Genomic DNA, 14,506 nt, shown 5'->3' on the forward strand with positions numbered 1-14,506 from the left:
TCATATACCAGGCCAACTTCTCACATCGGGACTCCCATCTCGACGACGGGGAATGATTCAAGCATGTGAATCAATGAAAGTTCCAATACTGGAGTAAACATTTAGATCATCTTTTGTGTTGGCTCAAAAAGCATTTATACCATCTTTACATTCTCACTATTCTTTGGGAATACAAAATAAAAAAAGAAACTTTGCAAAAGTATTTCAACATTCGCTTTTATTTTTGGTGCGTTTGCACAGTGGTGAAGGGGGGGGGGCCTGAGGTGACATGTGTGCAAATACACCCTGTGGCGCGTTTTAAGTTGGGGAATTAATTCCTCTTCAATTCTGAGGGTCCCTGTGGGCCAACAACCCCACCAGGTACCTCCAGTAAGCGCCACTGCGCTGCGTTGCAGAGAGATGTAAAAAGGGGCGTGGTCTGGACCACCTCTCTGCAACGCAGGCCTCTGGCACTTACTGGAGGTACCTGGTGGGCTAGTTGGTCTCCAGGGGCCCTCAGGATTGAAGAGGAATAAATTCCCCAACTTAAAACGCGCCACAGGACGTGTTTGCACATATCACCTAAGGCCCCGCCCCCTGCCTTCATCACTGTCGAAACACGCCCAGTGGCACATTTCAACTTGGGGGATTAAGTCCCCTTGAATCCTGAGGTTCCCTGGGGTCCAACTAGCCCACCAGATACCTCCAGTAAGCGCCACAGAGCTGCATTGCAGAACGGTGTTAAAAGGGGTGTGGCCTGGGCCACCTCTCTGCAACGCAGCTCTGTGGCGCTTACTGGAGGTACCTGGTGGGCTAGTTGGCCCCCAGGGACCCTCAGGATTGAAGAGGATTTAATTCCCCAACTTAAAACGCACCAAAGGGCGCGTTTGCACACATGTAACCTCAGGCCCCGCCCCCTCCCTTCACCACTGTGCAAACGCGCCCAGTGGCGCGTTTAAAGTCCCCTTGAATCCTGAGGGTCCATGGGGTCCAACTAGCCCACCAGGTACCTCCAGTAAGCGCCACAGAGCTGCGTTGTAGAGAGGTGTAAAAAGGGGCGTGGCCTCAGACCACCTCTCTGCAAGCAGCCCTGTGGCACTAACTGGAGGTACCTGGTGGGCTAGTTAGGCCCCAGGGACCCTCCAGATTGTAGGATAATTCATTCCTCAGCTTAAAATGCGCCACAGGGCCGGCTTTTAAAAAAAATATATTTTATAGAAGGGGGGCTGTGTGGCCCCCCTTCCTTTCCTGCTTTTTTGGGCCCTGGGGACCCCAACCCCAGGGCCTGACCCCTCATTTTTATTTTTATTTTTTTCAATCGGGAAGGGGGCCGCGCTAGCCCCCCTCCCGAGGCCATTTTCGGCCCCGGGGACCCCATCCCCCGGGGCATGGCCACTTTATTTATTTTTTAAATAATATTTAAAAAGGAGGGGGGCTGCGTAGCTCCCCTCCTGAGGCTTCTTTTAGCCCCAGGGACCCCATCCCCCGGGGCTCTGCCTCGTTTTTTTTTTTTGGGGGGGGGCAGGGGGGCCACGTGGCCTCCCTCCCAGGCCACTTCTAGCCTCGGAGACCATATCCCCCAGGGCTGGCCCTCTCCGTGGGTCCCGCTGGCTCCCTGGGTCCTGCGGGAGCCAGCATTGCTTTTCCACATGGGGAGCTGCTGACATGCTCCCTGCTCTCGCTTCAATGAGGCAAAGCAGTTTGCAATGACAGGGCGGGAGCCATGAGGCTCCCGCCTGTCATTGCAAACACCAGTGTCCCGGGGGTGGGCAAACCGGGACACTGCAGGAGCCGGCCCTGGGGAGTGGCGGTCCCCAGGGCCATCACAGGCTCCAGGAGGGGGGCCGTGTAGCCCCCCTCCCACCATTGACAAAGCCCTGGGGAGGTGGTGGTCCCCGGGGCTTGGGGGTCCTTCACGGACCCCAAAATTTGCATAATTAGAGCCCTGGGGAGGTAGCGGTCCCCGGGGTGTGTGGCGGGGCTAGAGCCCCCCACACAGGTATTAATCAAAAAATAAGAGCCCCGGGGGTTGGCGGTCCCAGGGACTGCGGGGGGTTGTGTGCCCCCGCAAATATTTGTGCAAAGCCCCGGGGGATGGCGGTCCCCAGGGCAGTGTGGGGGGGATTGGGGCACCCCCACACATTTATTTGGACAAGATTCGTCAACCGGCACCAAAGTTATTGGGAAAAGAAGAAACGCTTTTTGAATAGAAACAAGGTCCTAAATATAACTACCTACTGGCGACCGCCAGTAGGTAATATATATATATGCATAACATCAACATAAACATAGACAGATACAGTGTAGCAACACATACATTAGATATACCAAGAGGGACCCTCTTTACAAGCAGCCCGGGACAATGGCGGCCGAGGTCTCGCATTTATAAGAGTTTGAGCTATTGGCATTGTAAATGACAATGCCTTTCATTTATGTGTCAATTATCAAAACGCATAAATAAAAGGCATTGTCATTTACAGTGGCAATAGCTTACTCTTGCAAATGCGAGACCTATTGCATTGCAAATGCTTGTCTATCTTACCATTCTCTGTACATTGCATCTTTATACTTCTCCCACTACCTCACTTTCCTACTTATATCCCTCTACCTCGCTCTCCATTTTGTAACTCTCTCTACCCAACTCCGAAACCTCATATATATAGCCACCTCTTTCTGTCCTTTTCTTCTTTCCACCTCTGTATATTTTTTTTGTGACTACCTCACCTATCTCTCTTTGCCTTAATTATCTCCTTATCTTGCCACTTCATCTATATTTCTACTTCCTTTCTACATCTACTTCACCTCTCTCACTATACCATTCTCTTTACCTCTTAATCCGTCTTCTGTTTTTGACCTCTTACTATTTCTCTAACTCAATAAATAGAGAAGAAGGTCACTGTCTAGCTAAGGAAGTGTACATATAGAAAGAGAAGAGGAAGGACAAGGAAGGAGAAAATAACTAAAAAAAATATCAGATTTCATCCTACTGAAGGTGAAAATACTTTGAGTAGTGCTTTTATTTTCACTGTGTAATGAGAATGTTTTTTTAATAAGGATTACGAATATTTTGAAATTAAAGCCACAATTTCAACGATTATAGACATATGTTTTCTTTCATTGTAATGTACTGGCCCACGAAACATACACAAAGTCACCCTCACCCTGTCTTTCCTTTAATGGTACGAACAGACTTATAACACTCAGTTTTTTTTCGAAAATGCTACTGCATGAAAAAAATGTTTTAAGAGCAAACAGAAATGGATTTGTCGATACCTGTTCAAGCTTTCTTTTGATACTATTTGGATGGCAGATACAGGGCTGTTTTCTTTGTGCCGCAGTTTATGAAAGTTTAACTCATAATTCAATATTGTTTGGCATTACAAGGGATGCAATTAGCTAAATATTCGAAGTAAATTCAAGGTTGTTTCCTAACAGGCCCACGCAATCTTTCTTGCCTGTTGCTCCAAAAACCTTTGACCATACCAATGACCATCTCCAGTGTCAGCCCTCTGCTACTACTTTCTACCACATTTAAGGGAAGTAGAGTGACTTACACTTTGCTCTCTCTTCGTTGGTGATAACTGGACCGACTCTTTTGGTCATACCCCAGTTCCACAACTTTATTGCGCATTCTTCCACCTGCAAAGAGAAAACCCTTTCATTATGACGTGTTCCTTATCATGTATCAACAAATTAGTCAGATTCTATTAAATTGCTCTTTGTCAATTATAAATTATGTTACTGAGGGTAACGTTTAATATGAAAACAAGTTCATGGGAAAAGTCTGACAGCTTCTACAAGAGTTTCATAAATCGGGGAAAGTTAGTTTCCTGCTCATACACTGGTTTCCTTAAAAAATCCAGTTTGATTTACTCAAAAAAATTAAGTGGCTAGAACACGGGATTTTCTAACTTACATAGATGCTCATTAACACAATCAATAGTACCTCCTTCTAAACTGACATATTTTGCTAATATTTGTTGTAACTGGCACTTTCTGGTTGGCTGAGGCAAGGCGCTAGCCAGGCAGAACCTACCACTCCCGTCAGGTGTGGGTGATTACACACACTGTATAACCTCCGCCTACCCTTGGGTAGCTTGGCACTGAGCAGTCAGGCTTATCCCAGAGGCAATGTGTAAAGCACTGGCACAGCACTCACAATAAATATACTCAATGCCACAAAAGAGACTTAACACGTGATGTATGTAAATAACGTTTGTATTCAACACACACAATAATCAACACAACATGAACATCATGTACTGCTGGGCATAAATATGCTTGGAAATATTACTAGCAGTACTAGGCCCAACCATGTTGAAATGGTATCAGTAGTATGCACACTTGGAAAAGATCCTGCTCTACCCACCCCCACAGCACCCTTTTGAAGTGCAACACGTTGTGAAACCTAGGCCCACCCTGGCGATTATTATAATTCAATACTACACAGTTATAGGGTGCCCCCAGGTCACCACAATTTCAGAATATGTACATACAAGGAATTATAACACTTTTTAGCAGCACTGTGGGCCGAGGCCGCATGGCTAAAACCAATGTCAAGTGTAGTGTTCTTCGGGCAAGAAATCAACATGTAACGCAGCGTCGCTGGCTAGTATCATGAATCCGAGGCGGCCCTCAGACTGTCACTCTCACACACTGCGGTGCAAGGGATATCAGGCAAGTTCATGTGGAACACGCTCACACACATCTGCAAACAGCAGTAATGCGGTGCAACTGATATCTGGCCGGTAAAGTGGTAAAACACAGCAGAGACCCTGTGGCCCAAGTCTCCCTCCATCCTCCAACTCACCCAAACTACCCTACAACCACAGATTGGAGATAACCCACACTCCCCCCAGATATTAGGCCACACATGGCCGAAGACAAACTTAGTCAGGCTCCCAGAGAAGAAAGTGGGGGCAGGTAGCACGACTAATTAGGAGGCAGTTGTCAAATGGGGGGGGGGGGGTTTGCCCACCACTCGAGAAGTTCACCCACAGGATGCAGAGCAGTAGCAGGCTGAGGACAATAATTGGTCACGCAAAAGGGTTCCACCAGGGGCCTTCCAGTACCAGCCCAGCTCTATGAAGCATTGAGGGCGGAGAAGGGGTGTCACACAGCCTCTTGACCCGTTTCTTATCATTCTCAGAAGCGTCCCTTTGACCCCGTCAGTCACTCTAAATACCCGGGCCCAAAGCAGGCAACAGTACCTGGACGGGCGATGTCGTCGGGGCCCGGGTGAGGCGACGGCAAGTGGTCCGCCGTACTGAGGGCCAAAAAGGAACAAGCGATTGTAGGTAAGTAGAATCTGCTTTCATGATTACCCCCACCTTTTGCTTGGTGTCAGTGTGTCTTTGACCTAGCCTGACTGGTATCCTGCTAATCAGGACACCAGTCACTGCGCTTCTCCCCTAAATTGACCATGGTAAGTACTTTTGTACATCCATGATTGGATACTGGTGCACCCTTATAAGTCCCTAGTATACAGTACTAAGGTACCCAAGGCATAGTGCACCAGGGGTCTCCCATGGGCTGCAACATGTATTGTGCCACCCATGGAAGGCCACTTAAACTGTGACTACGGGCCTGCCATTGCAGGTTGTGTGAGTTGGTGCTTGCACCCCTCATGACAGAAATAAGTTTCCTTAAAACTGAGGTCACTACACTTAAAACCTATAAGTGACCCCTATGGCAAGCTCTTCAGTCCTGAGGGCAGGGTGCTTGGTCATGAATGCAAGGTTGCCCCTGGAGGAGCAGGAAACCCCTACATTGTGGGTGCGGTCAGCCATTTTAATACATATAGTGGACATCAGTCATTACGAGATGTCTAACTATATATTGGCTGCACTGAACCCGGTCATGTTTGGTATCAAACATGTTGGAATCGTACCCCAACATCAATTCCAGTGTTGGACGTTTGGACGTATGACCGCCTGTACTGGGGGGTACCCCCTGTACTCCCAGTAACAGCCTATCAGTGTCTGCCAGCAAGCTACTGCTACTGCTGCTGCCAACCACAGACACAATTCTGCCTTCCTGCTGGTGAGCCAAGGTCAAGCAGGGGAAGGTAGAACAATAGGTTTCCTTTCGCAGGGAGGTGTGACCATCTTCCAGACAGGACTTAGTGTATTGGGCTGGGTCATGGGCGATTGCCAGCGCCTCAAGACTGCTTTGAAGGGCAGATTTGGTGCCCTCCTTGCATGCTCCAGTTTGAGCCAGTTCAGGGAACCCTTGGCTCATGCTCTAATGCGAAACTGGACAAAGGACATATGAGTATCCTCCCCTCAGTCCAGCCCCTCTTCTGGGAGCGAACCTTGAGGTGGCCCAACCTTTTCCATAGGGTACATAAGGGCTTACCTGTGAGTGGGACCTTAGATTTGTCGTGGGACAAGACTCAAGCCTGAAACTACGTCGCTCTTCGACCGTCTGGACTCTTGGACTTTGTTGGACTTGGACTTCGCCTGGAACTGAGACTGTACCAAGGAAGATTCCTGTTGCTCCTGGTCTCGCTGTTCTGCAAGTCATCTTCGTTGTCTGTGTCTGTGCTTCTGCCAGGTTCAACATACCTGTGGGGATCAAGGACACCCAAAGAAATCTCCCTTTGGAGTGAAGGAGTCACTCCCCTGCATCTGCAGGCACCGCAACAAAGCTAACCGGTCTGCTGCTTCTGTTGTCCTATGGACTTCCTTAAGCTCAGCAACACAGATGGTTGTCCTGCAACTCCCTCGAGGTCTGACCTGTCCTCTCTACAATTTTGAGGCCTTTATCCCTTGTCGGAACCGCTGGGGCCGAACCCCTGTGCACCTCGCCGACTTACCGTTATCAATACTCGAGATCTTCGGGATACAAGAAGCTTCAGCCTCTAGCAACTCTTCCCTCCAAGATCAGCTTCCTCACCACATCCTCTGCACCGTGGGCCTTCATCTTTGGTGAGCTGCTCAAGGTCCTCTTGTGACTCCTGTGCTTTCGGCCTGTGGTTCCTCTTAAGGGTCTTTTACTGCTTCAGTGGGCTCCCCTGCTTGCTCGGGGCCTGCTCTGGCTCTCCTGCTGTTGGTGACTGTCTTGAACCTTGCAGGTCCCAATGTTGCTCCTTCTTCGCTTTCCACGCCAGTTGCGGCTACCAAGGCTTATTGGTGATCCGCCGGACACTGACCACCTAGTCACCGACTTCCGATGTGGGACAGCTCGTGCATGGCACCTGGTCCTCCTCAGCATCGTCTGGTTCTCACATCTGCAGCCACAAACTCACTTTCGACTCTTCTGAGCCTCCAGACATCGGTGGGCATTGTGTCTTTGTGCCTCCTGTTCACTCCCAAGTGGCATAGACTCTTTCCCCTCTGCTTGCCGGTTCTTCATGACCAGAATCCACCCTTTGGATTCCACCGTACTTCTTCACTGTCTTCTCCAGAGGCATTTTTTTCTAAGTCTTCCATTGTTGTCAACTGAGGTTTCTGATGTCTCTTCACCCCAATGCACCTGGCTTCCATGATGTAGGTAACCTGGTTACCCGGGCATGCATGGGTGGGGTGGCTCTCCAACCTTCTGTCCTCCAAGAGAATTCTTTGGGGTTCCCTGGGAAGGGTCCTTCTTCTGCAAAACTGCAACTGCGACTTCCCCATTGACTGCTATTGGACACGCAGCTGTGTTTACACTCTGCACACAGCTACCATGGGGGTTCTGGGTACTTACTTTGGGTGGTTCCTTGTGTCCCCCGCTCCTCTGGGTCTTCAGGTCCAAGTCCTGTCCTCAGTTGCAGTTCTCATTTCAGTTTTTTAGTACATGGTTTGGTCTACCCCCGAGACCACTGTATTTTGTGCTACTTACCTAATTGCTTTTTAAGTATTCCTGTGCATTGTGTTGTTATCTCCAGGTAGGAGATATACCAATGCGTTAGTGAATGTTGTGTAATGAATAGAAGTATTTTTGTGGATACACTGTGTGGTTTATTTTCATCTAACCTACACTACATATTAAACTGGTAAATCAAGCTGCTTTACACTCCTCCAAGATAAGCCTGAAGGCTGCACTCCACGGCTACCACTTTGAGAGCTTTTTATGGTTATCAAAGACCACTAAAATCACCATACGGGTTGCCTGAACTAGTGCATGGTGCATCACTTAAATAAGTGTGCAACATATACTAAGCCAGCCTCCTACAGCAATGAATGGGGCAGGTAGCAGGGAGGCCTCTCGGAAGGAGGCACCCCGCCTGGCACACGTCGATCCAAGTTGCACCCAGGTAATTCCGCACACAACGTCTGGTGCACTGTGATACAAGCCTTACCAGACAATACTGGTCTCACACAATGAAGAGTTGCAAATTCTGTACCTCTCCAGAAATGAGGCACAACGTCTGGTTCGCATTGATATGGGTTGCACCGGAAGATACTGATTACACACAACTAAGTGTTGCAAAGTCAGTACCTCCCTGGAAATGAGGCACAATGCCTGGCATGCATTGATACTGGTCACACCAGGAAATTCCAGTCACACACACAATAAAGAGTTGCAATGTCTGTACCTCCCTGAAAATGAGGCACTAAGCCTGGTGCGCGTTTATACTGGTCACACCTGGCAATTCTGGTCACTCACACAGGCGCAAGTTCAGAGGCTCCATACGAGGGAGAATACGGCACCACTACGGGTACGTCCTCACCTCCGAGGCATGCACCCTGTAAATTGGACATTGCATGCAATAAGCATGCAGTTGGCATGGGGGCGTGACTTGCAGCCCACCATGGAGGTTGTTTAGTCGGTGAGCTACGGGCCCGGGGAGCTTAATCCTGAGAATTGTCCGCAATCCCTTCGTGGTCGGGTGGCTGGCTGAGTCACCGGACTCAGGTGCGCAACACCCATTGGACTCAAAGGGCTTCAGCCCCCCCCCCTCCCCCGTCGTGTGTGGCAGCCCGGGATAAGACAGTTTCCCGGGCGCATACACAGCCGCACCCGAGCACTTCACAGATCTTTAAAAGACCATTTGCATGTTAATGAGGCCTCGCTGTTGTTTCACCCCTTCTAAGAGCCCCTGCAGCGCCACTCTGCCTATTGCTTAAAGATTCAGCCACCCCCGAAATTTTTTCTTAGCCCCCCCCCCCCCCCGAAATTTGGCTCTAGTTGCGCCTCTGACCGGACTTGGCGGAATACTTGCAGAATGTGTTGCTGAATTACTGAGAAGCTGCGAGGGGCACCATCGCGAGTTCGGCCCCAGAGATATTCCAGGGATTTGGAGGGCCTGAACTATGGGAGTGGCCTAGCGATGCAACGGTCTTTCCTGGCTCCAGCTCCGCGTTAGAGAACTCAAGAGCGGCGTGCGGGTGCGCGCGAGGCCCTGGATCTCGGCCCGCGGTACGCACCCGGTAGTGGCAATCGGAGGGTCTGGACATCATCCGGAGACTTACAGCATCAATAAAGGCGAGTTTTGGATATCTGTGGGGATGTTGTGAACCCCAGGGTGAGGGCCTTCTGAGTGAGCGCGGTGCTGGATCCTTCCTCGACCGGCCATGCTGCGCAATGCCTGGGGTCACGACGTCAAGGATATACCCAGGTAGAAGTGCTTGAACGATACGTGGCGGGGGCGACCTTAAATGATTGACTTTCCCCCCCACTCCGCTGCAACTTGCAAGTGGTGAATGAGGCCCCTCCCCCTTCTGGATCCGGGGACTGCGGTGTACGAAGGACAGTTCCCACCACACTGGGCCTCAGTGATCCGGATAGGAGGAGGCCTATCGGGTGTTCTAGGTGGGTCTGTGCCGCCCTGATATGCCTGGATGCGCTTCATGAACAGCTGGGGAGGCCGCATGCTGCTTCCCTTTGCCTGGGCCTCCCCAATGTACATTGTGTGAACTTTTAAGTGATCACAGCCTGCTGTTGATTGTTGGTGGGACGCCCGTGTGAGTGATCCTTGCAGATGATAGAGGACACTTCCTGGACCAACTGAACAGACGGACCTGTGGGGCATGGCGTAAGGCCAATTCTGAGTTTGACCCCAGGATTTCAGATCGATGCAGGACCTGCTGGAGGTGCTTAGTGGACCTGCCTTTGGACAGTAACAGAGAACTCCTAAGCTGTACTGGAACTGCTGCGGGTGTGCGGCTGAGAGGTCAGTGTTGAACCAGTGATGCGGCTGGGGTTGCGGGGTCCTCCCCACCCTCTTTCTGATACGGCTGGAGGGGGAATTGCAAGATAGAGACCCAGGGCGGCCTGAGAGCGTTAACCTGTTGGGTAAGACGATCACTGCAGATGATGCTTGATCAATGATGATACAGCGGGGTGCTATTGAGACGGAACCCCGGTAACTGTGAGAGTCTGAAGACTACATGACGATAAAGACGCGCGATCCTAGTGACTGAATTACCGTGCCGACCTGTCGCTCACCAATATAATACATACTCAGTGTCGTGGCGATAGTGGCTCTGAACACAAGAATGCCACTAACCTCGGAAGGAAGCCGTCGGGAGCGATGGAGCGTGGCTTATCCCCCCTCGACCCTGAGGCGCAGACCGTCGCAGAGCAATGGAAACACTACCGCGCGGGAAAGCCCCCCGGGGAAAAGGGAAGTGGAGAAAATAAGAAAGCGCTGCTGAACAGAGATGTGTATCTGATCCTGCGTCTGTAGTCGGGGTCTGTGTAACGGCAGAGGACCCTCCCAGGGTAGAACTACAGAGGGAATACAAACAACAGAGTGATGAGTATGCGCTTCCCACCCCTTCTCTACTCACGCTCACCAGGCTACGTTCCCCACCCAGTAGCAACAGATACTCACAATGGAGAGGAGCAGCATGCTCAAGGAAGTTCTGTGTAATCGGTGAAGGGATTCTACGAAGGAAACGCAGGTTCTGCGCTAGGAGAAACACTTGGATAACAGGCAAGAGTGTAGGCTGTCAATAGCGCCCACACTGTTACGTCACAGTCAGGGTATCAATTCTCCTTAGTGCGCACGGAGTTCTTTACAGAGCACAGAGCTCAGGGGAAAGCAGGTAAGCGAGTTTCCGGGCGCTGATCAATGTCACTAACGCACGGAGTCTTTTTCGGAGCACAGAGCTCTGGGGAAAGCATGTAAGCGAGTTTCCGGGCGCTGATCAATATCACTAGCGCACGGAGTCTTTTACGGGGCACAGAGCTCTGGGGGAAGCAGGTGAGCGAGTTTCCGGGTGCTGATTTATGCCTCTAGCGCACGGAGTCTTTATCCGGAGGGGAGTTTCTCAGTGGGGTGCGCCAGCGGAATAACTTACTTCCTGGTCTAACAACAGCTACTTGCCGGGTTCCACAACAGTGCTGCCAGATGGCTGTGGTTCTCGATGAAGTTTGTTCGGCTCCTGACTTCGTCGTGTAGAGTATAAATCCCGCGGGGAATACCATCCGCGACTGGTGCAAGTAAACGGATTGTCAAGCCCTGATCCCTGGAAAAGGGAAGGGCTTTATTGTTTATTCCGGCGGAACAGCCGGGAACTACTTCCGGTTCGCCGGCCGTGTGAATGACGGGACTCGTAGTGTAGGGTGTTTGCATATCCCACGGCCACCCTTTACGCGCCATGCATACTTGACAGCGCGCTGACTCTGAGAGGCACTGGGGGGGCTGATGTATTGTGCGCGCCGCGCCCTGGCCTAGTAATGTGCAAATCGCGACACTCAGCCAGACCACTAATAACCATGGGAAGAGGGAAATCCAGAACAGCCTCGAGGTCTAGGAGGGCTGGGTCTCGCTCGCCTACTTCGGAAGCCTCGTCCGGACGTAGGAGGGGGCCATGTCTGACCCCCCAGTAGATAAACTGGACATGATCCTAAAAGAAATCCATGATTCCCGATCTGCGATCGAGAACCAACTGGGCACAATCTCAGTGAAGCTTAATTTGCTTAAGGACGACCAAAGGAAGTTGTCAGATAAGGTCGAGACCACAGAGCAAACATTGGAGGCGGTGGTACCTCAGGTGAAGGAACAATTGAAACAAATACGTCACCAACTAGAATCCTTACAGGTCCGCGCAGACGATGCAGAAGGGCGGGCTCGACGCAATAATCTTAGGATTGTGGGCCTTCCTGAGGGGACAGAGCGCCCCAACCCAACAATCTACATAGAAGAATGGTTGAGAACTACTGTGGCCTCTACAGGCTTATCACCACATTTCACTGTTGAACGAGCCCACCGTGTCACCACCCGTCGGCCAATTCCTGGATCAAATCCATGTCCAATATTGGCCAGGATTTTGAACTACAGAGATCGTGATCATGTGTTGCAGGCGGCCAGGGGACAACAGTCCATTTCAAGTAGATAATGCAAGGATCTCCATATTCCCAGACTATACACTGGCAGTACAACGTAAGTGCTTTTCGTTTATGGAAGTTAAAGGACAGGTGCGGGCTGCGGGCCTTACATTTGCTTTGCTTTTCCCAGCGAAACTGAAAATTAACCACAATCAGCACGCTTTATTTTTTGATACGCCGGACAGTGCATGGGACTGGCTGGACAGGACTTTCCCTGATGTTTTGCCTGACAGACGTCCGGAGGCAGTGCAGCCGAAATCACAGCGAGCCCGAGGACGCAGAAGGGGTCTTATCACGCAGAGTACGGGATCCAGTCCCCCACCTCGTCAACAGGTAAAGGAGGGCAAGCAAGAGGCCCTTCGGTCTGCTGAGGCTCTCCGAGTTCCACGTCCACCTATCAGCACCAGTCCTTCCATCGAGGCGCACACAGACTGATTCGGAAGGTAGTATTACATTATTCCTATCGGGGTCTACCCAGCACACTCATGATCCGATGGGTTGATCCAACAGTATGTAAGAAAGTACTATGCCTGTACACAGCTTAAACAAACTAACTCGGCTCTATAGATGGCCAATAACCAACTCCGGTGACTTTTTTGCCTACTATGATTGTACCGTAATTATGTTATACAATCTCACACACACAAAGGGGGGAGGGTATGACGAGTCCTGTGGCATGGCTTGTCCGGGGCACTTCCACTTAGTACATATTGTCTTCTTGGAAAATTGTACTCGCAGCCTACCCTGTGGGCGAAAGCAAGAGTTAAAAGTGTATTATGTTAACCTTTTACTATACAGTTTGGTCGAGCGAAGTTGAATCGTTGGACCCAGTATTGTGAAGAGATTGTTTAGTATATGTTATTGCCACACTGCCTGACGTTGGTCTGGCGGGTGGGGGAGAGGAGGATTGGAAGGGGGGTGGGGGAGAGGGGGTTTGGGAGAGGGCCTTCATAATTGATTGCTGATGATGTCAATTGCCAAAACTTACACTATTATATCCTGGAATGTGCACGGAATGGGGTTGGTCCACAAACGGCACAGAATAGCTGTCCAACTCCACCGCCGTAAGGGCCAAATAGTATTTCTTCAAGAGACGCATCTAGTACCAACTGAGACTGGCAAACTGCAAAAACGCTGGAGAGGCCAACTTTTTGCAACTGCGTATTCTGACTTCTCTAGAGGGGCCGCAATTTGGGTACGGGCGGGAGTCCTCTTCACCCTCAATGAGAGTAGAATAGGTGTACAAGCGAGATATGTGTTGCTCCTTGGGGCACTAGATGGTAAGCAAGTGGTATCAGCCTCCATTTATGCTCCAAATATAGACCAGGAAGCTTTCCTATCACGGGTCACGCTGGCTCTCTCAGATAGGTCTCAATATCCATGGGTCCTGGGTAGTGACTTTAATGCGATGTTTGATGTGCATTTGGACCGATCCCATCCTCACTCGCTGAGCACTACTGCTGCAGCCCAAGCTGCTACCCTGACTAGATGGGTACAGGATAACATCTTTGTGATATCTGGAGATCACAGAATGTAAATATGCGGGAGTATTCCTTCTATTCCCACCCGCACAACTTGCATTCCAGGTTAAATCACTTTCTCTGTACGCCTGATTCACTCTCGACCATACTACAGAGTACCTACTTGGGTAAAACCATATCTGACCACAATACCAAAGAATTAACGTTAAGCTGGAGCCGAGTCCCCACACCTATCCCCACGTGGCGGCTGCAGCCCTTGCACTTAGAGGACCAAGTGTTCTGCAACACATTAGCCAAGACCATCACCACATATTTCAAAGAAAATGAGGGCACAGCCTCAACAAGATCCTTAGAGTGGGAAGCTTTTAAAGTAACTATACAGGGAGTTTCCATTGGGTCAATAGTGGGAGTTCGAAGAGAGGCGGTTAGAGACATAACAGCATTGGAGGACACTCTGCAAGCACAGGAGGTGGCTGCTCAAGCAGACGTGACCGGAGCTGTAAGGCTGCAAGAAGCTAGGATAAAATACTCTGAATTATTGGAGCAGTTACGTACATTGACTTAAATGCTTATACATTGCGCCCTCACGCTGAAGCAGATAGGGCCAGCACATTACTAGCACGGTTAATTAAACCCCAGGTCTCCTCCACTCCCATTCTAGCAATATATGATTCCCAGCAAACTTTAGTTACTTCCCAAGCTGAAATCAATAGGACTTTTCAGGACCATTATGCCAAGCTTTATATGGCTCCTCCCCAGGATATGACTGTAGAGACTACACATTA

The 14,506-nt window shown here is 50.2% G+C and overlaps 1 protein-coding gene across 2 annotated transcripts in view; it reads right to left on the reverse strand.

The window, feature by feature from the left end:
• The window catches only part of LOC146829692 (serine protease 23-like), a 1,412,546-nt gene that overhangs the window by 572,981 nt on the left and 825,059 nt on the right, over positions 1 to 14,506 (reverse strand). For both annotated transcript variants that reach the window (XM_085608396.1, XM_085608399.1), the window contains exon 6: positions 3,534 to 3,618. In XM_085608396.1, the coding sequence (XP_085464522.1) occupies positions 3,534 to 3,618 (85 nt within the window). The remainder of the gene's footprint in view (positions 1 to 3,533; positions 3,619 to 14,506) is intronic.

The sequence above is a fragment of the Triturus cristatus genome, chromosome 5_2 (assembly GCF_964204655.1).
Source record: "Triturus cristatus chromosome 5_2, aTriCri1.1, whole genome shotgun sequence".
NCBI lineage: Eukaryota > Metazoa > Chordata > Amphibia > Caudata > Salamandridae > Triturus > Triturus cristatus.